This window comes from Xiphophorus couchianus, chromosome 10 (assembly GCF_001444195.1).
Source record: "Xiphophorus couchianus chromosome 10, X_couchianus-1.0, whole genome shotgun sequence".
Taxonomy (NCBI): Eukaryota; Metazoa; Chordata; class Actinopteri; order Cyprinodontiformes; family Poeciliidae; genus Xiphophorus; species Xiphophorus couchianus.
Window position 1 is genome coordinate 1,895,121 of NC_040237.1, and position 26,798 is coordinate 1,921,918.

Consider the following 26,798-nt stretch of genomic DNA (forward strand, 5'->3'; position numbering starts at 1 on the left):
AAAAAAAAAATAGATGAACAAGTTATGTATAATCTTATTTAATCTGTCCAACCAACTGCTTGATGAGAGCAAGCTGCAGCTGCATCACCTGCTCCAGATTGCTGATCTGTTAATAGTAAGCAAAGGTTTAAATGTACATTTTCCAGTTGGTATTAATTTAATAATAAAACAATCATTTACCAAAATGAAAAACAATATTTGTTTTACTTTATTACCAAAAGATGTAATCTTACCTGTTTTTTGAGGCTCTGACAGCAGCAAGCATAGACTTTATGATCTAGAAGTAAGAAGGAAATTTATATTTTTATAGCAGATGAAACAATGTGTTAACTTAGATTTTGTTTTAATGTTTACATACCAGAACCATTCAAATGATTTTGGTACGGCGGCTCCATTTGGTCAATAATCTTCTTCACTGAATCTTCTGAAAGGGAAAATAATCTGATTAAAATTCACAACTCCTACAGGTGCATATAGCAATAGATTCATAATTTATATTCATGAAGTGACTCTTTTTACACTGATTTATCTCTAAATCAATTATGGTTTACAGTTAGAAAAAAAACAACCAAATTTTCTGTTTGATTACAAAAGCAAGAATTTTTCAAAATAAAAAAAAAAGTATGTGAGAACAGCAGTCTAACTCTCCCTGTTCATCTTTTCACTGTTGAACGCAGAATAAGACCAAGCAACCCTCCAGGGTAGAGAGGATTTTAGGCCAAAATAGGTCATGCGACTAATCTGCATCGTGCAATATTAACGCATTAAAAATTTTTTTAGATTAATTTCACGTGTTAACGTTGACAGAACTAGTTTAAATTTTCATGGAAACTGAATTTTGGGTTTTAAAATTAACAGAACACAAAATATCTCATTGGCGGTAAATGATCTGCTCCTTAAAATTAATTTCTGATCTTCTATCTCTGCCTACCGCAGACTGGTGCTTCAGAAACAATTGTCAGCTCAGCCGGCTTCGTAGACCCAGTGGTATCAACTGGTGCTGGTTTGTGTTCCAGCTCTAACTGGGGCTCGGGGACAAGTTTGGACTGGGGGCCGTCAGGAACACCTGGAGCGTCGTCAAGCTTCTGGTTGGTGTCTGGGTTGGTCTTGTTGAAAGCATTCAGCTTATCCAGAACCAGAGAGGTCAGCTGAACTCCATCTCTCTCAGCAGGCAGAGTGAGAGACAGAGCATTAGCAGAGCCGTCAAAAGACTGGACTTTGGCTAGGACGGCATTCACCAGCTCAGCTCGACACGCCTGCAGCACTTCTTCTGGCCACTGTTCTGGAAAGTTTTCTCCACCTTTTAATGCAGGACACCAAACAGTTACTAGAGTGAATTTACTTAGATCAGGGGTGTCAAACTCATTTTCGTTTTGGGCCAAATCAAGAACATGAAGGCTCTTAAAGGGCCGGTTGTGCCAGAATGTATTGATAAAACCCATTCACAAATTGTTAAAATATCAATGAATTCTTAAAATTAAATAATATTACTGAACATCTTTTCTGTCCCTCCAGAATTTCGTAATATTTTTTTGCAATAAAAAGTATTTGTGGTAGTAATTAGGAAATATTTGCACTTATTTATGACGGTAAATTTGACTTTTTATTACTGGCTGTATAGATCATGGACTATAATCTGACATCAGCAGCTGTTTAGTACAAGTAAAGTTTTTGACAATTTTTGAGAAAAATCTGCAATAAACTCCCAATTATTAGCTCAGAAAAGTGCTGGGATTTGTCAATTTTGTGTGAATTTCCAAGATTATTCTAAAGAAACTGGAGGGACTGATTGATATAATTTGACATTAAATGGATAAAGCTGCATTAATTTGATTGTTAACATAATATTTAAGCACACTTGGTGTTTAGTCTAGAATCTAGAGGGCCACATAAAAACCACGGGCCTTGAGTTTGACACATGTGACTTAGATTAAGGTTAGAAATATTCAGGACAACTTGAGCCTTACCAGCGAGGGTGCAGCGAATTATCTGGAAAGGGAGCTGCAGCAGGTGGGCAGGGATGGGCAGGATCTGGGAGGATGGGACCTTCTCAGTGTTCCCATAGTCGGCGTAGATGACGCTCAGCTCATTCTCACCAACTTCCAAGATCACAGCACGGTACCAGTTTTTATCACCTGGGATTGAAAACCCCAACATATTCTAGGTTTGCAAATCTTAAAATTACAACAGAATTACAGAGTTGTTGCTTTTTGCCATCCCTGTTTAGTATCTTCCTGCCCCAGTCCCAACAGATGAAAACCAAAAATCTCTTGAAACAGACCCTGTTGTTAGCTGGCTGTGGAATGCATGCTAAACCAGTTTCTAACTGTATGCTGTGTTTAAAGCAGTTACTACAATCACTACATACACACTAGTGTGTAATTATATCTACTCGGAGACGTGGGATTAGCAGCTTAGGTTTGCGAAAGCAACAACTGCAGGTGGAGTCTTGAAAAAGAACAGAAAAGGTGTGGAAAAACAGGAGAATGTGTTCCCGATGCAAACCCAGCACTGATCCCCATCAGGTCAGTTTTAAACCTTTGGTGTTGGAAGAGTCGACTAAATTATATTAAACATGGAAGCACAGTTTGTACATTTTTAAAATATCCTACTCAGCTGCACAATTCTAAGAATTTTGCTGTTTTTAATACTTGAACAGTCTTTCCTTCCTTTCTTTTACTGTACATTCTCTTTTAAATTATTTTACATTGTGTGAATCTAGATGCTTCCATTTCCCCTATTTATGCTGCTGGTACATCTGAATTTCTGCAATGAGGAGCAATAAAGGATATTTCTGCTCTAGGGCTTGACAGCAGGGCCAAAAAAGATTTCACAATATAAGCATTCCATACCAGTCAGTATCAATAATTGATTAGTTGTTTTTTTTTTAAATATCTACAGACTGGTGGTGTGATCTTTCCTCTTGTCTACAGTTTTCACTCCACACCATTGAGAGCCCACTGCACTGAACCCCACTGAAAACCTCATGGTTTTTCTACCAAATATTGATTTCTGGACTCTTCCTGAGGTAAAACATTATTATTGTTCTTTCTAAATGAATATGAACTTGTTTTCTTTGCATTATTTGAGGTCTGGAAGCACTGCATCTTTTTATTTTGACCATTTCTCATTTTCTGTAAATAAATACTACATTTTTGCTTGGAATTTCAGAAACATGTTGTCAGTAGTTCATAGAATAAAAAAAATGTTTTTACTCAAACATATACCTATAAAAAGTCTCTGAATTTTTTCCAGAGCTGTACATTGCTGATTTATTGTCCAGTCCTATTCTGTTCTATTCTACTGTATTGTTAGTGATCTGTCTGTAGTTTTATGTCAGCAGCACCCTGTAGTGGAAGCCAGTTTTATAAACAAATCACAGCAGATTTTCATGCGCCTGGCCTACAGTTGAGTTTTGCAAGCCATCCACATTCCTTTTTCGCAAATATAGACAACAAACAATTAAGTTGAAACTGATTCGCCACTATCTTTACCAGAAAACTGAGCGCAACATGCAGCCCCGGCAGACGGTCTGCTCTTCATCCCTGTGGATAAAGTGCCCTGGTAGATGCTGCAGTAGGCGGCCACTTCCTTCATCACCTCCTGGAGCTTGTTCTGGTCGACTACAAAACAGAAATAGTTACAAAAAAAACAACAATCCATTTAATAAAGTTTCTGTTTCTAGCAATGGAGTGGATGTTCTCACTTTGCGTAGGGCCGAGGACGTAGAAGAGAGAAGGACTAATGACTCCTGCGACGTACGGCTGAAAGCTCTCATTCAGAGGCAGCTCCACTGTCTTCCAGTCAACTGGGAAACCTGCAACTGGAACCAAATACAGTATGTTAAAAACACCATCTGGAGGAAAAATAAATAAAGGTTCAGCATTTTATCTCACTTTCTGATGCCACAGCTGTTTGAATTCCACCTGCCACTTCAACGCTGTCCTCTTGTTCATTCCCACCATTTTCTTTTGTCGTCGTGGATTCTACCTGTTCATGCTTCGCTCCGACAGGTACTCCGATCGCTTTGGCCATCTGCTCAGCAATGAGAGCCGCTGCGATGTTCTGACCTCTGCTAATGACCTCCAGGCCATAGCCCTGCTCCGTGACGGAGAGGACCCGGGCGCTTAGCTGCTCCCCATCCAGCAGGTTCTGGAACCAGAGCAGGGCTTCGCTGCTCCACTCTGACCCAATAGGATCCACACCTGAATCCACACAAATCCAGAAATATAGCATGCATGCTCCCGTCGAGCTAAAATAAGAAATCTATTCAAAGAAAAAAATGCACATCACTTTAAAATTTTGATTTTAGGATAATAACGGCAATCATTTAAGTCAGTCTGTCTCAAACTGGTGGTTCACGGGCGCCCCCTAGTGGTCTGTAAGGTACGGCATGCAATCAACCGTTAATTTGCTGTGACTTGAGCTCAAAGTGCGACGCATACAGCTGTATGCTTACCAAACGTTTGTGTTTAAAAATAATGGATAAATGGCTTAAAACCGGGTCACTCAAAAGAAAAGCTGAAAAAAACGATGGAAAGAAAACAACATGACTACTTATGACTGGAGGAAGTCAAGACTGCTGAGAGTATTACTGTCCTTCACGAGCGATTCGACTCTTTTGAGCAGCTCTAAGCCGTGACCAGGTCTCAGTTAGTGACAACTGCTTTTTTTATGACTTTGCTTGCTTATAATAACAGATATTGCTATTTTTATTCATTTAAAAGGTAATTTAATTGTCAAATAAATACAACTGATAAAAATGGGTAGATAATTTTATATTTAATGGTGCAGAAAAACATTTTTGTTTCTTTTATTGTGCTTCTAAATTACAAATAGCCTTAAATGATGCTATTGCACACAGCACTTATTTCTATGCGTTTGATATAATTTTAAAATGTACAATCTACACTTTCAGAATATGTAGATAACTCAAAAGGCCTTCGACTTGTTCATAGTTTTGGTCACATTTACAAAACAGCACCACTTCTCATTAGTTAAGACACTAATAGTTTCATTTCAGGTTGAATATATTTAGATGTGTGTCTGTGAATGTTTGTTAAATGGGTTAATTGGTCCTCAGCCTGAAAAAAATTGAGAAACCCCGATTTAAGTTAACAGAGACAAAAACTGTATTTATAATTCACTGAAAGCATTAGTAAATGTCTATTTGTAAAAAAAAACATGCTCATTTATCACATGTAAACTCTGAGATAGTCTGCTGGTTGTTATTGGTTTTTACCTGCAAGCCAGCAGCAAACAGCCTGGAAAGGGAGTGTAAGGAGTTTAGGTGTGATGGATCGAAGGTGGCTGCTTTTAGCAGTCATGTTGTGACCGTAATCCACTAAATATACACCAACGTCGTCATCGGACCGTCCGTTCACCAAAGCTCGGCACCAAGATCCACTGCCTTTGTGGAAATAAAGGGTGTAATGAAAAAACTCACATCAGAAAACAGTGAAACAAAAAATATTTGTACTGGAAAGCAATTAAAGATGCAAAGATGGTTCACAAATTTCTCGTTTTAAATAAAAATCAATAAAATCAATGGCATCCCCAAATATGGGTAAAAGATTATATATAGTCATTAATGGAAATATTTGGATTTTAGTGATTTAGTTTAACTTTTAATACAACTTCCATAAATAAATAAAAAATTTGAACTTGAGGTGCAAATTTGAATCGGCTGAGTTTTCCCTCTACTGAACACAGATACTAAATTATGAAATATAATATGTATACATATGGCCAGGAACACCTTGACAGGTAGTCAACAAGCTTCCAGCACAATACTGACTAATATTTGACAAAATATTTTAGATATTTCCATTTCAGGAATGGAAAAGAACATCATCAAGCATTTCTTTTTGTGGTTGTTGCCTAAATCATCTTTTGGCATTAAAAAAAGAGAGATTTTTTTATTTTTGCAAAAATTATTTTTGGAAAAGAATGACTCAGGCTGTAATATTACAAAGGTGACAATATTTTAATCCTGTTCTGATTGTATAAAGACATTCTTACCAGAAAATGGAGCACAGCACGGTTCTCCCACTTTGGGAAAGTAGGGAGAAGCTTCCCCCTCACAGTGCTGCTTTAACTGAGCCTCCAGCTCCATGAACTTCTTCAACCCTGAAAAAAAGATCATTTCAATGCCAGAAGACACCCGGCTTCAACTTGTAGAAATGTAAACTTTGTTCAGGGGCTTTTTCAATCAGAATCAGACTTATTTTTTTATTGATCAGTATTGTCGGCCCTGTAAAGAATCTCCACCTTCTGGATCAGCGAGGCGGCAGTAGAACCTTCCGGGACTCTCCACAATGCTGGTGAACAGTGTCACCGTCTGGCCATCGGAGGGAAGCTCAGCAGAAGTCCAAACCAGAGGTTCAGGCACGGCAGGAGGCACTAAGGAGATTTCAAACAGAATTATCACACAGATACAGGAGTCGTCTGCTCTAAAAGACTGTAAATATTACAATCAAATTAGAAAATTATTAGTTAAATAACATGCAGGCTCACCAGTTTGTAGCCTAGTGATGCTGCATGTAATGCATAAATAAAACAAAGCATTGCTCAAAACTAAAAGGGTTTTTATCCGTTTTCTCAATACAATTCAAGCACTTTTAAAGCATATTCAATGCAAGTTTTCAAACTTTTTCAGCACCACAAAACAAATGAACTAAAGAAAGTGATTAAATTCACTATTATTCAACATTTATTGCTGTTATTCTACATTCTACAGCAGAGACAAGGTAAGTTAAAATACAACATTTTATGTTTTGAAATGTCTCTCTCACATCTGACCGAGAACAAAACACTAATAAAAAAAATCCCCCAATTTTAATAACATAAAATATAAAACCACCTTTATTTCAATTACACAGATCAATAAGTCATTGAGCCATTAGGAATAATAGTAATTAAAACCTATATAAACAAATTGTGTTTAAGACAAGTGATCTTGCTCAAATTAAATGCTAAAACAGCGTACAAAGCAAATTACAAAAAAAATCTTATGTTTTTTAGCACTTAGCAAATAGAAACAATTATTTTAATTCTATCTAAAATAAAAACAAAAGTTTAGTCTGACTTAACTTCAAATAGTGAGAAACATGAGTTGAAAATTGTGCTTTTTGTAAAAAATATTTGGTTTGAACTGTAAATGTTTTTCTATTTTAGGCTTTTAATCAACATTCGATTGCATTTTATTACCAAACTGAACAGTTTGAATATGAAGCACTTTCAAGCACTTTCCAAACCTTTAAAAATCCTTCAAGCATTTTCAGGGATTTCAAGCATCCATTCAAACCCTGAACTACTGTAAGTACAGTTTAAAGTAATTTCTTTGCCCACCACTTGTCTCTGCAGGTGCAGTCGTCTCCTCAGCCGGCAGGTTAGCAGAGGCAGAGTCGGAAGCAGGTGTGGCGTAGCATGCAGTAATCAGGAGCTCAGCGAAATCAACCTGAGGATCACTGGCCTCATCTACCATGGAAACCAGCGTCTTTCCCTCCTGCACTCCATGGATCTTCAGTCGAAGTAATCTGTTTGACAGCTGACACTGCAGCGACAAAATGCAATCCCTCGACCAGTTCTCCCCAACAGGATGCACTCCTTAAAGAAGAGCAAAGATTATTGGTATCAGAATAAAATGTAATCAAATGTAAATTCAAATGCTCTGACCATACCTGCTAGAGCACATAGGATAGCCTGCATTGGGATGGTCAGGAGTGCAGGGGTAATCGGGAGCAACTGGCTTAAATCGACCTCCTCAGAATTGCCAAAATCGAGGTAGGCGACACACACTCGTTCCTCTGATGGATAAGCCAGAACTTTCGCCCTGTACCACTGCTTGTCCTCTGAAAAAGGAGGAAGTCTCAGAAAAATCAAAGGTGCATTTACATATTTACATTTCATTTTAAATAAACTGTCATTATAGATTTCCAGTGTGAAAATAGAACACTATGATGCATCTGTAATATAGTATTACAGTAAAACTCATCCTGGTACACAATCATTGACTCATATGTCAAAAAACAGTAGGATAAATCAATTAGCTTTAAATCAATTAATTTTCAATTTTTAATTATTTCATTTTTAGAAAATCTGATTTTTTTCCCACCAATGAACTCCTTGGGTGTCCATAGTTCAGAGTGATGTCAGCGCCGCCATCTTGTTTGACAAGCATGTTGTGCAGCTTCTATTTAATTCAGGTCAACTCTACAACAAAATACTAGGGCCAATGCCAAAAAAATTCTTACTTTAGTAAAGAATGCAAGAAAATACATTTTAAAAACAGAAATCAAACCTGGTATGATTTTTTTAAGCCATAATCACCCACTAGAATTAACCCTTTCACATATTCTTTCTTTAATTTTTTTATATCCTGTAAAAATGTACTGAAATCAGGTAAGTGGAAAACATAAAAAATTAAATAACCTGATTGCAAAAGTGTTCAAACCCTTAAACTAAAACTTTGCTGAAGAACCTTTCGATTCAATTTCAGCATCCTCTTGAGTTGTAACCTTATAGCATCCCACATCTTGATTTGGTTTTATTTCCAAAGTTTACTATGTAAACATTCTCTACACTCATCAGATTATGAGGATATGAACCACTAATCAGGAACAAACTTTCAGAAAACTGAAAAATGGCCAAAACATTGACGTCTTTTAAAATGAGGAAGAAATCCTGTTCTAATAGTACAACATGGACTGATCAACATATCTGTTGCGTATTTGCTTGGGTGTTTTGATGATGGCATTTGACAAAATGCTATTTTTATTGCATTTTGTAATAAATGCAATAAAACAAGAACTATGTCCTCCTGATTGAACAAACAGAACAGCAACATCTGAAGTCTAAGAAATGTTTAACAAAGAAGCAAGAGGGACCTGAAATAACTTTTACATAATAAGACTTAAGCGAATGTAAAAAAAAAAGTGATCTTTTGCTCAAGGCAGCAAATGTGCCTTGTTGCACATTTGCTGCCTTGTTGCACACTTGTTTTATTTTGCAAGTGTGCAACAAGGCAGCCCATTTGACCTGCCTTGTTGCTGAAATGTGCGATACACAAACTTGGCATCTCCTGTTCCCGTGATGATAATGGTCAGACGAGCCTCACCTGAGAACTGGGCACAACAAACCGTTCCAGGAGCAGGTCTGAAGTTCTGCGGGGTAGAAATCTGAGCGCAGTGATCTCTCAGCTTCAGCTGCAAATCCCTGATAAGTTCTGCAAACCAATATTTTAGTTGGATTGAGCGACACTGGCTGCAGAGGTTGGGCTTTCATTACACAGATGAAATGCGACTCACCTGCGTTCTCCACCTTCTGCACTACAAGATCACTGGGTGACACGAAGTGTGTGAGCACAACCAAGAACTGGTCTCCTACTGCCTGTGTGAGCGGCTCCGGTGGTTGAGCCCATTCATTGTCATCCTTCCCGTCAGAGAGGCGCTTGTAATTTTCAAATGATGCGCTCAACATAGCAACTTAAGGAAAACAGATCATGTAACTCTTCTTGACAATTGCAAAACGATGCAAACTGAAGTATATATGCAACTAGCGTACTTATGTCTTGCTCAGTTGGTGGCACACTGGTGGTTTCTCTTTGTCCAAATCCGTTCTTGATTAGGAATGAGCTCAGCATCATTCCTTAAATACACAAGAAGAGAGTTTCATTAAAGGATTTTACCATCTGCAAATAGGAAACTCGCATTAGATTTGCCTCCGTGACACCCACTCATTGACAGCACGATATCCACAGCGTGGACACCTTCTTTCTCCGTCGCTTCCAACAGCTTCACAGTGACAGCCTTACCAGTCAGCATCTGTCTGACGGTAATGCAGCATTCGTCTGACCATTTGTTAACCACCGGCACCACACCTGCAATCCTGCACTCCATTGCCTGTGGTGAATAATAAAAGGCAAAGTGCTGCTATCATAGAGACAGCTGCTGCATGAAATACGCACACTTCTTAAACTTCCAATTTCCACAATTTTCTGTTCTTTTTAGCTAGTTTTCACAAAAAGGGTTTGGTCAGTTTTAAACTGCCAGAAAATAACATCTTAGCCCAGCACACAATTTCCAAAAATATCTAGACATTAACTGCAAATTTTACATTTTTAGTTTTACTGGGGAATTAGTATAGCGTACAAACAAGTTGGAGGTTTCTATATTGAAAGTTAGCTGCCAGTAGTGCTAACCAAGAAATAAAAACACCTAGAGACTCACACATGGGCAGAAATGTTGAATATTAGCAGGGAGGGGTTGGATCCTTTCAATTGGGACATTCTCTTCATTGCCAAAGTCAATGTAAAGGATACTAGCTGTCTTCTTGTCAGCAGCTACAGTCTGGACCAAGCCTCTGTACCAATTCTAAGAAGTAAAAACAAGATTATTGGGTAAAAAACTTGTCAAAGATATTAGACTGAGACATGCATCTCTCCTAATTGCATTAGGTGAAAATCTTCTCACCTTGTCAACAGAAAACTGAACTGTGCAGACTTCTCCATCACAGGGACCGTAAGCTGTTCCTGAGGAGATGCTGCAGGTTTTCTGAAGCTCTGTGCTTATTATTTGTAGAGCTTCCAGGACCTCTGGGTCTTGAGGAAGGATGTAAAACCTGTCAGGGCTGCAGAACTCAACAACAGTGGCCTGAAAGAAAAAAGTGAAAGAGACTCTTGCACTATGCAGTAGACCAATTTATGCTCAAAAGCAAAATGCAGTCAGAGTTTTAGTTTTACCTGAATGTCCATCCCACTGGTGACTTTAGAAGCATGTAAATCTTTTAAGTAGACCTTCTTATAGCTGGATGATTCACTAGCCTTCAGTAATCAAATAAATATAGAAGTATATTATTTAGAGTTTTATTTTATAGTTGAAATATCACATTTCCAAGTCTTAAGTGAATTACCTTCGATTCTGCGATGTTTTCCCTGGGGCCAGTCCCTGGTAAAGCTACGTTTTCCTTGGGTTGCTCTCTTCAGATTAAGAAAAACAAAATTATAAATAAATCTGGAAGTTAGGAAACACAAGCAATCTAGGCTGGGCAATGTGGATTAAAAATCTCAGACTTTTTTCATAACACATCTGATTTTAATTGATTTTTCTTGCTTTCTTTTCTTAAACAAAAATTATAAATGAAGGATAATATTTTCAAAAAGTGGCTTTTATGTCTGTGATTTGTTTGATGAAGTGTTAGGGTTAAGATACAAGAATGTTTAATTACGAAAACAGTCTTGATATTAGCAGAATAAACATAAAATCTTACTAGAGGAACATCTTAAAATTATGAGAAAAATAATTTTAATTAAAAAAAGCTTGGATAATTATTTTTTGTTATTTTTGTGTAAATTCTCCTAATATTACAACTTTTTTCTGGTAATCTGAACACTTTATTCTTGTATTATTTCAACGTTTTTCCATATGATTATTCTTATTTCACTACGACTGTCTTCTTGTAACATTAGAACATTATTCTCATTAAAAAATAAATAAAACTTAGCCTGATTCTTATATTTTGTCATAGAGTCAATTGGAATTCAAAGTCCAAATAAATAGAAGTTATGAAACATGCTTGTCAAACAAGAGGATATGCTTTGGGTGGGCTGGCATCGCTCTGAATCTGAACTATGGAAACCATATCAGTGCATTGGTGAAAAATAAAACCCCAATTAAAAAATAAATAATCGATTAATTGATAAAAATCGATTTATCATCCAGCCCAAATGGTAACTGAACCTACCTTGCCGGCTCTGGGTCAACAGGTTTGCAGATGTGTCTGTGTTCCTTCCAGTCCTCCGTCTGACACACTGCAGAGCAATAAGGCATTTTCTTGCAGCGCTTACAGCGGAAATTCCCTGTTCGACATCAGGAAATATGATTTTACTGAAATGCATATTCAAAAGTCTGCACTAAACACCACAGATGAAATGAGTCAAACCACAAAAGTAATTTTGAGCCAAGACAGAAATTACAGAGCAATAAAAATCAACAGCACTGCGCAGCCACAGTGTGAAACCAGATTAGAGTTCTGTGTAAATACAGAGTTTATTAGGTAACGAGATTCTGGCCAACTTTTTTGACTCTAATGTTACCTTGCTGACCACAGAAGTTGCAGAAGTACACAGTAAGGGCTGGAGGAACCAATCCTGGCAACTAGAAGTGTAGAGGGAAAAGTTGCATTGAAATAAAAGTTTAATTTCAATAAAACACTGACAGAAATATGGCAGTTAGGTTAGGGAGATTAGGTGTACTACTGAGACAGACTGTGCAAGATTTGGATTTCTAATTCCCCATTTCACAAAGATCATCAACAAACTAAGCTAAAGATGGAAACACAAACACAGAATGAAATTCAATTTGGTGGCCAGGACAAAAACAAGCCTCATTTTACTCCAAAGGTTTCTAAAGACGTTTATTTTTCATTCTTCACAAAAAAATTTAAAAAATAATGAACCAGACTAGTTACCAGAAGTGGGAAACTTTTTCTTTCTTTAATTTAAAAAGCTTAAAAAGCTCCTCTGAGCGTCGCACTAAATTTGTGAATCAATGAGGCAATAAGTTAAAAGTTTTTTTAAAGTTATTTTTTAGTTTCAGTTTTTAGAATGTATTTTTCCCCCTTATTTTACTTCAAACAATATACTGAGGCATGTACAGGAGACTTTATAGAATATTTTAAGTTTGGACTTGATAAGAAAATAATTTTATTTGAATATAAACAGAAATAGACCTTGTATTAATAGTCAATTATTATTCTTAATCATTAAAAGCTACATAACCCAAACATTGATGCAATCCCTGTGGCACAACTAGGTACTTGCAGATTCCAAGTACAGTTCCTGACTGTTATATTGTATTAATTAAAATAAATAAAAATGTAAGTATAACAGCACTGTATAGGAGGGGGTCAGGGCTTGGGCACCACTAATCAAATGGCTAAGTAAAACGTTTTTAATGCTTTAAGCTAATTGCTAAAATTATCTTTTGAGTAGTGTTTTTAATGTGGAACACAAATAGCATTTATCCCGCATTTTGCTGGTATTGAACAATGCAATGAAAAGCAGGGTTACATACTGTTGAACTGGTGACTGTGCCTGCTGGAAAACTGGCGGGACCTGGAAGAAATGTAATTTAACAAAAACTTTTCAAATTAGTATTTATTACGTGGTTGTGGTATGGAATTCATATGGGGGGAAAAAACTAACTAGGTTACACTGTTATCGGGGGGTTTACCATTTCCAGCGGAGCGTACGGGCGGAGCGGAGGTCATGCTGGGGAATCTTGGCGGAGTTGATGAAGGCAAGCCCGGACTGGACGAAGGTTTCCTCAGCGGTCGGTTGGGTCGAACCGGGGTTGTAAGAAGAGTCTGTTTCATGTCTACGACCTTAACTACAAAATAATTTAGATTTAGATACTTTCTTTATACGACAATGAGATGTACGCAGCATATTTTGCCACGTTTTTTTTTTTTTTCATGTGGTCCTAGCCAGCTAACTCAATGTAGCTTTAAAACCAACAGATACGGCTGAAAGCTAAAATTACCTTACAAAAGTTCTTTGGTATGAAGGAACAAAACTTTCTTCATAAAACTTTTAAAAAACCGCTACTTCAACAATAAGATAAAGTATTTGCACGGTTAAAGTTTGTTATTTAATGGCCAACTTGCGTTCACGTGTTGCTTAAGAAGAAAAAAGGGCTGCGCTTGCGTAATGACGTCAGCAAAAGGTCAAAAGTAACTGCGAACGTACGTGAACAAATTTCCTCAGGAATTGTTTTTCGATCATTTTTTTCCTTTGTTTTGTAATAAATTTGGATTTCTGTATGTATTTATCAACGTTTAAGACTATTGTGTTATATAACTACTTAAAATTTGTTTAAGAGTACATTTGAATACATTGAGATAATGAAATTAATACAATATAAATATTGTATTAATCAATTGGGGAAATCTAAGAGGCCAAAAGAGACACAGTGATAAACACATTGAAAACATTTTAAAAAGTTGAAAAAATACACTTTATTGTAGACAAAGACAAAGGAAAAAATCAGTGAACAACATAAAAATGTGAATCGGAACACATACAGCTGAAACTGTAAAACTAAAAAGCTTATATGAGTTATTGTTTTCTTGTATTGCAAAATGTACCGTTTCTTATTTTTATTGGCTTATATATTTGTTTATATTATTTTGGTTAGGGTCAGCACTATACTGGATTACATACTCTTTCATTTTATTTTCAAAAACACAAGCAGTCAAAATTGTAAAATAAGGTGAATATTGATAAGAATTTGGCTTACCAAGGTTTTGTTATTTTACTGATGGAATCTTTTTCAGGAATCAGGGTAGTTTTCTTCCGACAATAAAACCCTGTCCACTTCCACTGCATTCTAGGTATAAAAATTGCAACCAAAAATAAAATAATTCAACATTTTAGTAGCAGGAAGGGCAAAGGATCTGGAGCAGTTCTAACTTTTTTCAGCATTATAACTCAGCCACCTCACAAACTGGTGTACATGTTATATTTTCTGTTGATTTTAACTGCACTAGAGCTTAAACTGACATCTGCTCACAATCGATTGTTTCAAAGAGGGTAGCAATTTCAATCAAATTAAAAAACGCTTTATTAATCTGGAAGGGAAAATAAATATAAATCTTGAAGTCAACATTATATTTTAGGGTTAAATGTTCTGAGTTTATGTTCTAAAGTGAAAATGAAAGCAACTGCAATCCCTTTGGATTATTAACAGATTTTATTAGTTAATTCCCTGCTTACTGGGTTATATAGTTCTTTGTCTAATGTTTCATTTTCCTACTCTGCTGTTTCTCATTTTGATTTTATATTTTTTTTAAATCTAAATACTAATGTATTGAAATCTTCCTTGTTGGTAATGACTGTAAAACTTTTTTTCATATCTTTTGAACAATTGTCTTTTATTCACCTTTTCTTCAACAGAAAGTTTTTATTTTTATTTTTTAAATGTCTTCAACAGTTGGACATACTTATTCAGAAAATAAAAATATAGAATTATTCCATCCTTTAGCATTCCAGTCCTAGTGTCATCTAGTAATTTAGTCCTCTTCAGAAGATAATCCTACTTAATTTCTTTTCCATAGGCACCCTGAAGTTTTTTTTTTTTTTTTCAAAGAAACTCAACCTCTTTCATTGAAGTTCTTGATTTGGGTGAAACCTTACATGCAGAATGGTCGTTGCCTTTGGAGCCTTTTTCATGCAAGTCAGCAATGACAGCTCATGTTTCCGTAACCATGGCTGACTAGTGATGAATGAGTTTTAGGCACCACTCACTCCTTTGTAAAACAACCACTCTGCTCTTCAAATGGAATCTGAATAATGGAATAATATCAGCTGTTCACATTAACGTTATGCCCTGAAGTAAGAATGAGAGTATCAAATGATTATTGAAGGTCAATCTGCTTCAACGCAAGGAAGACTTTGTGATTAGGTTAGTTGCATTTAATCATTATGACCTAGACCAAAGCCAGGTACCCCCAAAAACAAAACAAAGCAACTTTTTGCAAACCTACAAACCTTTGGCCACAGCTGCAATGCGGTTCACCTACATTTTACCTGGTGTGGATTTACTCGAAAATACCGGGCAGACCTGCAGGTGTACCTGTTGTTTGTGTTAACGTCAGACTGACGTCATTTGTCACTTGGCATTCATTGGTTTCTATCCTTCTCCTTCTCCTGCTGCGGCCATATTTGTTGATGTGTCATAGCATTGAGTAGTTGGGCGATCAGCTGGATAAACAGGGTGCTGTGGCCGAAATTGCACGGACATACACGATGACTCGTTGGCCCCTGGTGGGTATAACTATCTTTATTTAGCTTCATTCTGTGCCGGTGTTACACGCTAGCAGTTAGCCTCAGTTAACGTATGTGTTATCTGGGTTAGCTTAGCTAACTAGGTGAAACAGAGACGGGCTTTTAACATTAAAATATGCCAACCTAGAGCTTGGTAATAATCATACATTATGGTTTTATAGTGTTTTATTATAGCATTTGCTGTTTTAACTCGTTTTGGAGCCCGACAGTAAGCCCTGATGCCATGTCTTAGCTAACAAGGCTAGCATGCTAACAAGCCAGAGGGGCATGTACTGCTAACGTCAAAATGCACCGGGATGTAAATAAAACTCCAAGCACTATTTTAAAAAAACTAATCGATTTGCTGCTTATTGTTGCACACGGATTTACTGCACTCTGAAATGTTTAATTTAATAATGAAATAATACATTCACGATGTTAATAACTCCGATGTTTGTTATGACACCTGTCAGAGGAGCATCCTTGTACGTATGCTAGCTAAACCTTTCCATTAATGGAAGCAGAGAAAACATTGTGAATGTCACAATATTACATCACATATGGAAAGCTAAGTGGAGAGCTTAAAGCTTGGTTTGTTGTTGTTTAGAAGCCATATTTTTATGAAAGAACATCTAAATCGATACAAGAAGATGGTCTTCAAATGAGTGGGGTTGATGCTGCTGGGAAGTTGTGGATTCCTTAAAAACAAGTATAGCAGTAAAATGGTTGTATTGCTGAATAAAAATGTGAACTTGAATTAAGGTTAATAAGTTTCCTACTAACTCTGAATCATCCCATGGATTAGTAACACAGTAAATGCTGACACAGCCCCTTTCAGTGTTGGATGAACAGTTAATGATTCATACTGATATAAAGACATTTAATTTTTTACAAGTTTAGCATGGACCTCTTTGCATGTCACCTGTTTTCTATTTCCATTATTGTTTTTTTTGTGTTTGTTTTTGGTCATAGCATACAATTTTATTTTCTTTATGCTTTTAAAAAGGTTTATCAAATATAATAAGGAATGGTATTGTGCTTGGAAATGTTTACATTAATCTGAATGCGCTTACTTGGGTTGAGAATAGATAAAAAAAAATATTTTACTCCTTGCACTTCATCTGCAGGTAATGATGTTATATTTATAACAATTTTACGCTCTTCTGAAAAGCTTTATTCAAGACAAATTTAGTCCATTTCATAAAAAATAAAATAAAAACAACAAAAGAGGAGAATAAATACAACTGTAATAGAGCATGCAAACAGTTGTTCCATTGTTTTAAAATTTGAGGTATTCGTTGTCAACAGAGCGTTAGCTATTAAATTACTACATTTATTCATGTAGTTTCTGCAATAAGGCATAAAAAGTAGGGACACTGGTCACCATGACAACATTTAAGTTGCAGATATCTCCATCTTGGAAGCTTTTGGAGGATTTTAAATGTGTAGTTTCTTTATTACCACGTTACTGTAGTTGTTGTTTTTAATTTAAAAAAAAAACAACAACAACAAAAAGAATAGGCTGGAAAAATGGCCATTTGAACATATTAAATTTACGTGCAAAAATATCAGTCTGCTTGTACAACTTGCAAATCATCATCATCACACAAATCACTCCTTAAAATATGACCTAAATGTTTCACTTTACTCACAACATCCTGGTCCTTTTAATACTATAGCACCAGATTCACTGAAGGAGGTTGTTGTACACTACAGTCTAAATGATTTTAATGAGATAATTAAAAGTGCAAATTAGATACATATACCGGTACTTTTTTTTTTACTACGACTAGCTGTTAGCTGTTGCGTGCAAGGCAGCCATATTTGATTTTGAAGACACTCCCTTCCCATTTTTTCCATTTTGTTTTGATTTTCTGCTGCATTCATTCATCTTAAGCTTGTGTATTTAGTTTTAAACCAAATAGATGAACAAACAGTAAAGCTTGAGATCATTCTAAATAAAAAAGAAAAGTATCCAGATGATCAGTGTAAAAATGAGAACCTAAAGTACTAAGGCAGCTAATGGAAAACTAGATGCGACATAAACAGAAAAATACAAGGCGTTTAAAACTGCAAACAGTTAATTGTGACATATTTTGTTGCATTACAGCCTCATATATATTGCTTCAGTATTAGCAGGTTTGTACTCTATCATTCTTATGCTTTGAGACCATTATTAATACTTTAAAAAAGTAGAAAAATTATGGTAAAGGCTACTGATATTTGCTTACACTTACATCTCTAAAGATTTTTTTATTTTTTGCTGAATGAAGCTCTGTCGATATGTTAATCTTGAATAACTATCAGTTGTGTGACGTTTGCAGTCACACTCCTTACAGAAAAAATAATCTTGTCATTGGCGTGGCCAACAACACGCCTCTTTGGTGAGTCTTGAGTCTGTCTGTGAACATTCCTTAAGTTTTTCCTTTGCTAATCGATGATCTAAGCACATGAAGTGCAGATCAGGATGCAAATGGCACAGGGATATGACACCGATGACTTCCAGGAACTTTTAGTTCTCTGCTGATAAACGTAAACGAAATACTGAAAAAAAATTTTTTTTTACTTTCTTGTTTTTGTTTTCCTCGTTGCCAGATTTGAACCGTAAGCGGAGCATGAAACATCTGGCTCCGACTACAGCTGCACAGACAATGGAAGGATCACATGATAAATTAGCAACAGAGGAAATACGCTCTGGAGACAAGTGTCATTGTAGTATGTCAAATGTCGAAGAGGTGGAATTAATCTTTGAGAACAGTGATCATGCCGTGAAGACTTGCAATCAGGTGAAAGGTGAGAACCAGCTGGAAAGTGGATTAATCAAGACTGAAGAAGGAGCTCGGATAAGCAGTGAGCACCATCATGATGTGAGAGAGATAGCTGCTGATGTTGAAGGTGATGCTGGGAAAGTTTCTAGTGAAACTGACAGACTTCCACTTAGTCTTTCAAATGAGGCTGCTGCTGCCAGTCAGGATGTAGCAGAAAGTCCTCCTGTTATCGAAGAGACAATGGAGACCTTATTGACTTTTGACGCAACAGCTCAGCATGACAGTGAGCCACCGTTGGAGTCACCTGCTGTCGACAGCAGTCCTTCACCCTCTTCTGTCCAAAGCACTTCCAAAAACTCCCCTACAGACTCCTCCACCTCTGGGATCTCTAACGGACCGTCCACTCCGAGCTCCGACACGCTCAGCTTCTTGCCGGCCTCAAGCCCGCAGACCACCGCCAACGTCTCCATCCCCTTACAATCCTCGTCGAGCCCTTTCGACACCGACTGCAGCCGAAAGCTTATTTCCCAGATCCAGCGCTCGTTGTCGCAAGAGTCGCTGTTGGATGAGCTGGAGTCAGAGCTTTTAGCTTGCGGGTTGTCTGAAAGCGATAGCAAAGGGAAAGGGAAAGGGAGCTCCCCTGTCAATGGACTCCCAGGAGACCAGGAGGGCTGCATGGACGTCTTTGAGAAGTGTGTGCAGTACAAGTACACTCAACAGGAGAAGGCTATTCAAAGGTAAATTTCATACACACATCCTTAAAAAGTCTTAAATTCATGGAAGAAAATGTGAGTTGGCCTTAAATACTTTAATCACAGGTCTTACATTTTGTTGTGGCAGGACTAGGTACTCTACATATGTAGATTTTTTTTCTTATGGGACTCGTCTGTTTGGCAAATGTTGGAGTCGCTCACAGACATGTTCATTGATAAGATAAGATTTATTTGTCATTGTCATCAACAGATTACAACGAGATTGGGATTTGTTCGACTCGAGTTAAAATGCAGGTTATGTGTATATACATAATATACATATACATACATACATAAAAAAGATAGAGAAATTGCAATTTGTGACTCTAGTTGGTTGAACCTCCTGGTAATCAGCTGTTAATATATCCTTGCTACCTAGCTTTTCTTTTTGTCTTGATTATGGCTAAATGCAAATTTATTGCTAGACGGTTGTACACTGTTCGTCTTTGCAACTGGTTCATGTCTGTTTCCAAACCCTTACAAGGCTACTTGCATGCTGTGAAAAATAAACAAAAACTTACGTTTGGCACAACAAACTTGTGAGAAGCATAAAGCTGCTGCCAAGAGCCACAAACAGATCTCAGAAAATTCAGCTTATGCTGTGTTTGATTGTAATACAGCAGAGTCATCCAACTTTTCAGTCTTAAATTTTATCCAAGGTGGCACAAAAAGAGTCTTAAAAAGTCTTAAATTTGACTTCCTGACATTTGTAGATACCCTGTTTACCCTGCCAAGATGTAATGCACCTAAATTCTTGAAGGACTTCAAGTGTTTGATGTCTATTTGAACTTTTTTGCTTAGGTTGCTTGAGGAGAACAAGAGACATCAAGAACTGATCCTGGGTATCTGCTCGGAAAAAGACAACATGAAGGAAGAGTTGAAGAAGAGAGCAGAAACAGAGAAGCAACACATGAGCTCCATTAAAAAGGTAATTTTTTTTCTTTTTTGGATTTGTTGAAGTGAGATTTTGCAGTAGTTGTCTTTTCTGTAGAAGGTAGATGTCATGTTGTCATGTGTTTGTGAAGAAAAAATCCTCATATTAGCTGATTTTTTTTTTTACCAAATCTATTCATATCTCTGGGAAAACCTTCAGGAGCAGTCTTTGTCGAGTTTGTTTCTGTTTTAACAAGTTGTCATTTATGAATGGCATTGTTGATCATGGGAACTTGACAGTGATGTTTTTGTGAAGCTGCAGTGACAGTACCAGTTGCTCTAAAATCACTTTTTCTTGTTTCCTCTCTTTCTCATCCGGCATTGCAACATGTCTAACACTGTGACAAAAAAAATTAGACCATGACGAATCCCTACGAGACCTTTTACATCTTTAATGTGACATTTAATCTTTATAATTGAATGGAAAGTCAAACAAACCTGTTAGAAGCAAAGGTTATCTTAAATAAATACCACGACTATCTGTGTCCAGAGGTGTGCACACCCATAAGCTGAAACTTTGTTAAAGGAAAGAGTTCTCAAAGTCTGCCATATTTTCCACAACTTTCTTGCGGAAACCACCCAGATTTCATTTTTAATTTTGATCTGAACTGTTCCTAGGTTATTTTGAAAATCTTTTCTTCTGGAGAAGCTGTTGTCTCTAACTTAAGCTTTCTAAGGAATTTTATGTGAAAATTTAGTTTCTTTATGATCCTTCTGCTACTTTTAATCTTTCTGCAAACTCTTATCTTTATTTAAAGGATGTCTGAAAAATCCTTCTAGGACATCTGAGCTTTTAATCAAGGCTTATCAGATTAATTTGAATTGCCGTTAAGTGTTTACCCAATCATAAAGTGGTTCGACAATGTGGGATAAAGTTCTTGACAGATTTAGTTTTTATTCTCTTGTTTTTTTGACAAAAAACTCTATTTTAACAGTAGTTTGTAGACTATATGTTTATTTTTTTCTATGAGTTTATCTATGATGAAGGTGATTGCAGTCTTTCCTTACTTCATGCATGTCCTACATATCACTTTCTTAAATGTACAACACAGCAGCTTCATATTTGCAATATTTGTTGTATTGATTATTTTAGCTGTCACCTCAGCTATATAGTTCTAAAGACTTTAGTTTATATTTTCATTATTTTTTTTATAATATTTTGCATTGTGACTTATCAAAAAAATATAACTACTAACTTTTCTCTTGTTTTAAAAAAAAAAGAATTTCTTAAACGCATATTAATTGCAGACAGGGTACAGGCTGTGTATCACTCACTGTTATTATTTAAACCCTGAGTAGTTTAGCCTGCTCTGACTGTTGTGCAAATTAGGAGACAACCCAACAGCCAAATCTTGTTAAGCTTCACCCATCACCGCAGCTTTCCAATCCAACTCAATTTATTCCACAGTCCTGTTCAGCTGCTAATTAAGGACGTCAAACAAAGCATTCTGGAAGGGTGAAGAAAATGATATTGGGATCTAAACTCAGATGACATCATTTGTGTACATTTGTTTTTTGTTTTGTTTTTAAATCAATTTGATTAGATTACCAAAAACTAAAGTGGTCTCCTCTTCATAGGACCTAATGTGAAATTTTAAATCACCTGTTCTCATAACTGGAACAATATCTAATGGATTTTTTTTTAATGTGTAAACATGAAGGTATACAAAAGGTATATATTTTTCTTTATTCTTTTGTTTGCACAGTGTCTGATTAAATCACCTTTTGTTGTTCTTTCCAGTCTGATGTATACATTGGAGAATTTGTTTGTTTTTTTCAATAATGAAGATTGACACTGCAACCCGAAGTGACCCAATTCTGATTTTTTTTTCTTTTTTTTTTTTCTTATTGCGACCTGCATCTGATCTTTTTATGACAGTCTGAACAACACAGGTCAGATTTTTTTCAAATGCGACCCAGGTCTCTTGGATATTCGATACGTATCCGATCTTTTCAAATGAGACCTGAATTTTAACAGCCAGGTTCTGAATGTCATTGATACTCGACAAATGTCACTATTCTGCGCCCTGATACTCGCAAACTGATAGAAAAACAATCACTATGGCGGACTATAATGAGGATTAAGTTATTAATACTGGCAACTTCAAAATCACAAACTATGCTCCACTGTTAGCATCCATGTTTATGTCTGCAAACACTGAGTTTCCTTTTAATGGCAGTTGGCAAAACACAGAGCCCGCTCTGTGACGTTATTGCGCTCTTTACCCCACATGCGGGACAGTTTTAGGTCTTTTGTAGTTCACACTTTAGATCACATACAAGTAGCATATATTTGGAAATTTGAACGACCACACAGTAGAAATCTGATGTGGCAAAAAATCGTAATTGGGTCACTTCGGGCAGCAGCGTGAACGTAACCTTAAGTAATATTTAGTAAAGTTTTCCTATGCCGTGTAATTTAATGCAAATCTTCTCAGGGAAATTCCTTCTGTAACAGAAAGTGTTGGTTCCATTCCTCTGTGAGCCTAATTCGATTCAGCTGTAATCCTGCCGAGTCGGTTAGCTCAGGTTTGGGTAGCTCAAGACGTGTTCTCCCTGTTTTTGCAGCTGGAGGGGCGGGTGGAGGAGCTTCTGAAAGAACTGAAGGAGTCGCGGGAAAAACTGATCTACCAGGAGCAATCGTCCAAAGCTGCTCTGCAGCAGCTGCATAGGGAGACCTCTCACAGGATAGAACAGGTTTGACTGGATATGAAACTAATCTCAAACTGTATCCAACCCTTATTTTGCATTTCTGGCATGACTCCGCTTTATGCATGGCTTTAAAGTTGGAAAAAGATTACCTATTTTTAGCCACAGTTGGCCCAAAAATAATAATTCTGCTGCCATGTCGTTTATGAATGTTTGCACAAAACTAGCAGCTGAACGTTCAAGGTCATGGCTCACCAAACTCCTCTTGCTGCAGGTTAAATCGCTTGCTAAACGAATATTGCTGGCGGAACGTTTTTCTTCCTGATTCTGCTCACCTGGTTAAAGCCGTGCTGGCTGCTGTTCTCTTGACAGTTCTGTCACACTTCACAATTTTTAATTTCACTGTCCACTGAACAGTATGCGTTACATTATGCTCCAAATCCCTCTCAGGGCCTTTGCTTGTATCATTCAGCACTGACCCAGTCATAGTCGACTGTTGCCGCCCCGAGGTTCAGATCGTTTGTTTATGTTAATGTGTTGAAGCTTTGAGACAATAACTGAATTTTTGTATTCCCAAAACTAAAGTAGAATAATGATGATGACAGCTTTTACTACAATGTGGTTTAAGCTGTTATTTTCCTATCTTGTAAGAGACATGCATCAAAGTATTGTATTTCTTAATAACTATTTTAAAAATGTTACTTTATATTTTGTGTTTTTATGTCATTCTTTCAAAGCACAAACATTTAAAGCAAAATGAAGGTTATGCATTACCTCAGACATCTGCTATGTCAAACTAAAAACTCCCGTTTTTAGGAAAATGGCCGCTTATCAATTAATCGATGGTTGATTAATAAAATCAATCAACTTTAGATGAAGTCATTCATCGATAACCTGCATTATTAGTTGTGAATTTCCCTTAAATTCCTGAATGGGCTTTACATTACCAATTCTCTCAAGGCAGCATTTATCCCTGCTGTTTGTGCACCTTTTCCTACCACACTTTTACCTTTCACTCAACTTTGTCAATATGCTTGAATGTAGCACACTGTGAGCATCCAATTGTAGTAACAGTGACTTGTTTTTTCTTTACCTTTTCTTATGGAAGTTGTCAATGCTGGAGTGCTGTCAAGTTGATGTTCATCCCAGTTATTGCTCAGGATGCAACACAACATTTCTCTATTAAAGATACCAATGAAACTGACTTTTCATTAGCTGCATGCCAAATTATCATAATTAATTTTAAAAAAACATCTGGAAAGTGTATTAAATGAAAAATAAGCTTCTGAAATGAATTTGTTTTGATTATGCTCTAACTTATTGCGACAAACCTGTAGAAAAAGAAATTGTGGATATTAACTCGACCGCACTATGTAGGTGAACAAGAAGTGTGATGAGGCACGGCAGGAGAAGGAGGCCATGGTGATGAAATATGTGCGGGGGGAGAAGGAGGCTCTGGATCTGAGACGGGACAAGGAGAGTTTAGAGAAGAGGCTGAGGGAAGCGCTGAAGGAGGTGGACCGCCAAGCACTGCGCGGGAACCAGCTGGCTCAGGAGAAGGGGCGGCTGCAGCAGCTATATGATGCCAAGGTCAATTACATTTTAAATACTTTCTATTTGAAATATGTAAAAACCTTATCTGCTTTATTTACCCCTTAACCTTGAAAAGGACAAAGTTTCAGATTTATGTTTTCAATTTCACGACGGAAAATAAATGACAGAAGTGTTTTTACTGACTTATTTATATCTTAAGCAGTGTCGGTTTAACAGAATATTTGATCTCAAACAGCCATTTTACCCTAATCAACATTTTTTTGTTATTCTGTACATTAATTAAGTCTCATTCGTATGCTCCTTTATTCACAGGAGGGTGAGGTTGGCCGGCTGACACGAGAAGGGGAAAAGTTAAAAGAGGAGATCAACTCTCATCTAATCAAAGTCAAATGGGCCCAGAACAAATTAAAGAGTGAAGCAGATGCTCATAAGGTAATGTTATAAAGTTTGGTTTTGCTCATTCTCTGTTGCCAATACAAGCCTGGGTTCAATCTTTACAAAAAAAAAAAAAGAAGCTTGGCACTACTGGTTTTTTTTTGTTATTCTTAATTGTAATACAGTAGGATCCCCCTGCCGTCCTTTGTTTATTGGTTTTTTGGGCTTAAATTTACATCTATCCATAATTTTAAAATGTTTCATTAAATGGGTAAAATAAAACAAAGCTTGTGTTGGTATTTTATGACGGTGTATTGTGGTCACTTTAGATAAGGGAAAAAATTTAGTAAATATCTGCCAAAAAAGAGGAAACTTTGGAGTTTGAAAAGTTGAGAATTTTTGAATTTTTTGACTTTTAAAACTAGTTTTTTCCCCAGAAGGTTTCTGAGATTAATCAAGAAATTTCTGAATATTTCAAGCTGTTAGAGATTTTTTGATATTATCATTTTATTTTCTTACTCTAGTTCACATTAAGTCTATAGATCTTTGTGATTTTCTTTCGAACCTAAATAAAAGAAAGAACCACAGACAACGTATATGAATTTTACGTGGAGCTTTTGCAAAAGGGAAGGCTCTATCAAACTTCTCCTCCGATCAGTTCCACAGAGCGTTCTGGGCTGCCCTTACAACGGCTCCTGTTTTTATTGTCTAAGAAGGACAAGCAAGGGGGCAGTCAGGAAAAACAACAGAGGTCGTAAAGCTTCTAACCCAAACATCTAACAACCCAGGTCCAGATGTGATATCTGATCAAAGGTCTGAGCCCGGTTCAAATCTCGGTCAATACTGTCAAGCAAATATTTGACTTTTCTAACTCTGAAAGTGTCTTCTTTTTTCTCTATAAATTTTCTGAGATTTTTTGGTGGAAATTTCCTTTTCTTTTTTTAAAATTATTTTTTATTAACTTTTTTCTATCCACAGTGGCTCTAAGTGTTCAGATACATGTGAAGCTGTCTGTATTTTATTCATTATGATTCTTGTGCTCAGATGTTGGTATTAGGATTCCATTTTGCATTTTAAGTTAAAATTATCATCGAAATGTTAATGTTCTTTTGTGTGTTTTCAGTTTTTATACATCATACATACCACCCTGTATGATATAAAACAGAAAAAAAAAAACACCTGACCAGTTGTGGATCTACGTCAGGATAAAAACGATCACCTTCTCTTTCAACAGGCTGCAAAATAACATGATTAAATGTGCGATTTGGGGATGAAATGAAATAGGAATTGCACTGTAATGACCCTGGAAGGAAATTGCTGCTGTTGTTGTAGCTGTTTTTGAAAAACGGCTCCAACAAAAGAACAGTTTCTTTTTTCCCACTCCCTGTAAGCAGAAAAACAACAGTAAACAAAAGAGGGTGCAAAAGCTCAGGAGTTGCTGAAGGCCACGAAGATCTGGCTGTTGTTTCTCCTTTTGCAAAAATGCTAGAAAAGATAAAAACAAATTAGTAATGAGTGTTGAGGTTTTAACCTGAACCCTCTGAGAGATAAGAGGCTTTTTTATTTTTTTTTTTTTCCTCTACAAAAGCACCTTCATGTTTGTTTGTGTCCAGGAAACAAAAGACAAGCTGAGAGAAACGACATCCAAGTTGGCTCAGGCCAAAGAAGAGACGGAACAGATCCGAAAAAATTGCCAGGACATGATCCGAACGTACCAGGTTTGTTGTGTGATAGATTGATCATGATCACAACAGAAATTAAGAGGCTATTTTTGCATTGATTTTATTGTTACTATTAAAAGTTAAGGTAAAGGTGCAAACCTGACCAGACTGAATGTGGTTGAATGTGTCAGATGGTGGCAGTAAAGAGCCACAATAGTTTTGACTCTCCTAGAAAAATTAATCAGAACTACTAATTCTGACATCATAACACACCAGACAATGA

At 36.6% G+C, this 26,798-nt stretch overlaps 2 protein-coding genes across 4 annotated transcripts in view; one reads left to right on the top strand and one right to left on the bottom strand.

Moving 5' to 3' along the window:
- Positions 1–22: 22 nt before the first annotated feature.
- tdrd1 (tudor domain containing 1) lies at positions 23–13,723 on the bottom strand. Of its 2 annotated transcripts, none has more exons than XM_028029167.1 (26): positions 13,662–13,723; positions 13,233–13,388; positions 13,074–13,114; positions 12,095–12,155; positions 11,743–11,857; positions 10,912–10,978; positions 10,742–10,822; positions 10,473–10,652; positions 10,230–10,373; positions 9,737–9,902; positions 9,565–9,648; positions 9,309–9,485; positions 9,119–9,226; positions 7,683–7,853; positions 7,351–7,608; positions 6,271–6,402; positions 6,022–6,129; positions 5,243–5,410; positions 3,897–4,205; positions 3,707–3,823; positions 3,495–3,623; positions 1,968–2,135; positions 932–1,300; positions 359–421; positions 234–277; positions 23–106 (listed from the first exon to the last, which is right to left on the bottom strand). In XM_028029167.1, the coding sequence occupies exons 2-26, from the start codon at positions 13,372–13,374 to the stop codon at positions 35–37; spliced, it is 3,474 nt and encodes a 1,157-aa protein (XP_027884968.1). In that variant the 5' UTR covers positions 13,375–13,388; positions 13,662–13,723; the 3' UTR covers positions 23–34. The 2 variants fall into 2 exon arrangements, with proteins under 2 accessions (XP_027884968.1, XP_027884969.1); XM_028029168.1 differs by having other exon boundaries at positions 13,542–13,683.
- Positions 13,724–15,686: 1,963 nt separating this feature from the next.
- The window catches only part of ccdc186 (coiled-coil domain-containing protein 186), a 33,906-nt gene continuing 22,794 nt past the window's right edge, over positions 15,687–26,798 (top strand). Inside the window, exons 1-7 of one of the 2 annotated variants that reach the window (XM_028029743.1) lie at positions 15,687–15,823; positions 18,419–19,328; positions 20,145–20,271; positions 22,845–22,973; positions 24,303–24,515; positions 24,792–24,911; positions 26,468–26,572. In XM_028029743.1, coding sequence (XP_027885544.1) covers positions 18,439–19,328; positions 20,145–20,271; positions 22,845–22,973; positions 24,303–24,515; positions 24,792–24,911; positions 26,468–26,572 — 1,584 coding nt within the window. In that variant the 5' untranslated portion in view covers positions 15,687–15,823; positions 18,419–18,438. The remainder of the gene's footprint in view (positions 15,824–18,418; positions 19,329–20,144; positions 20,272–22,844; positions 22,974–24,302; positions 24,516–24,791; positions 24,912–26,467; positions 26,573–26,798) is intronic. The other variant, XM_028029744.1, reaches the window with a different exon arrangement.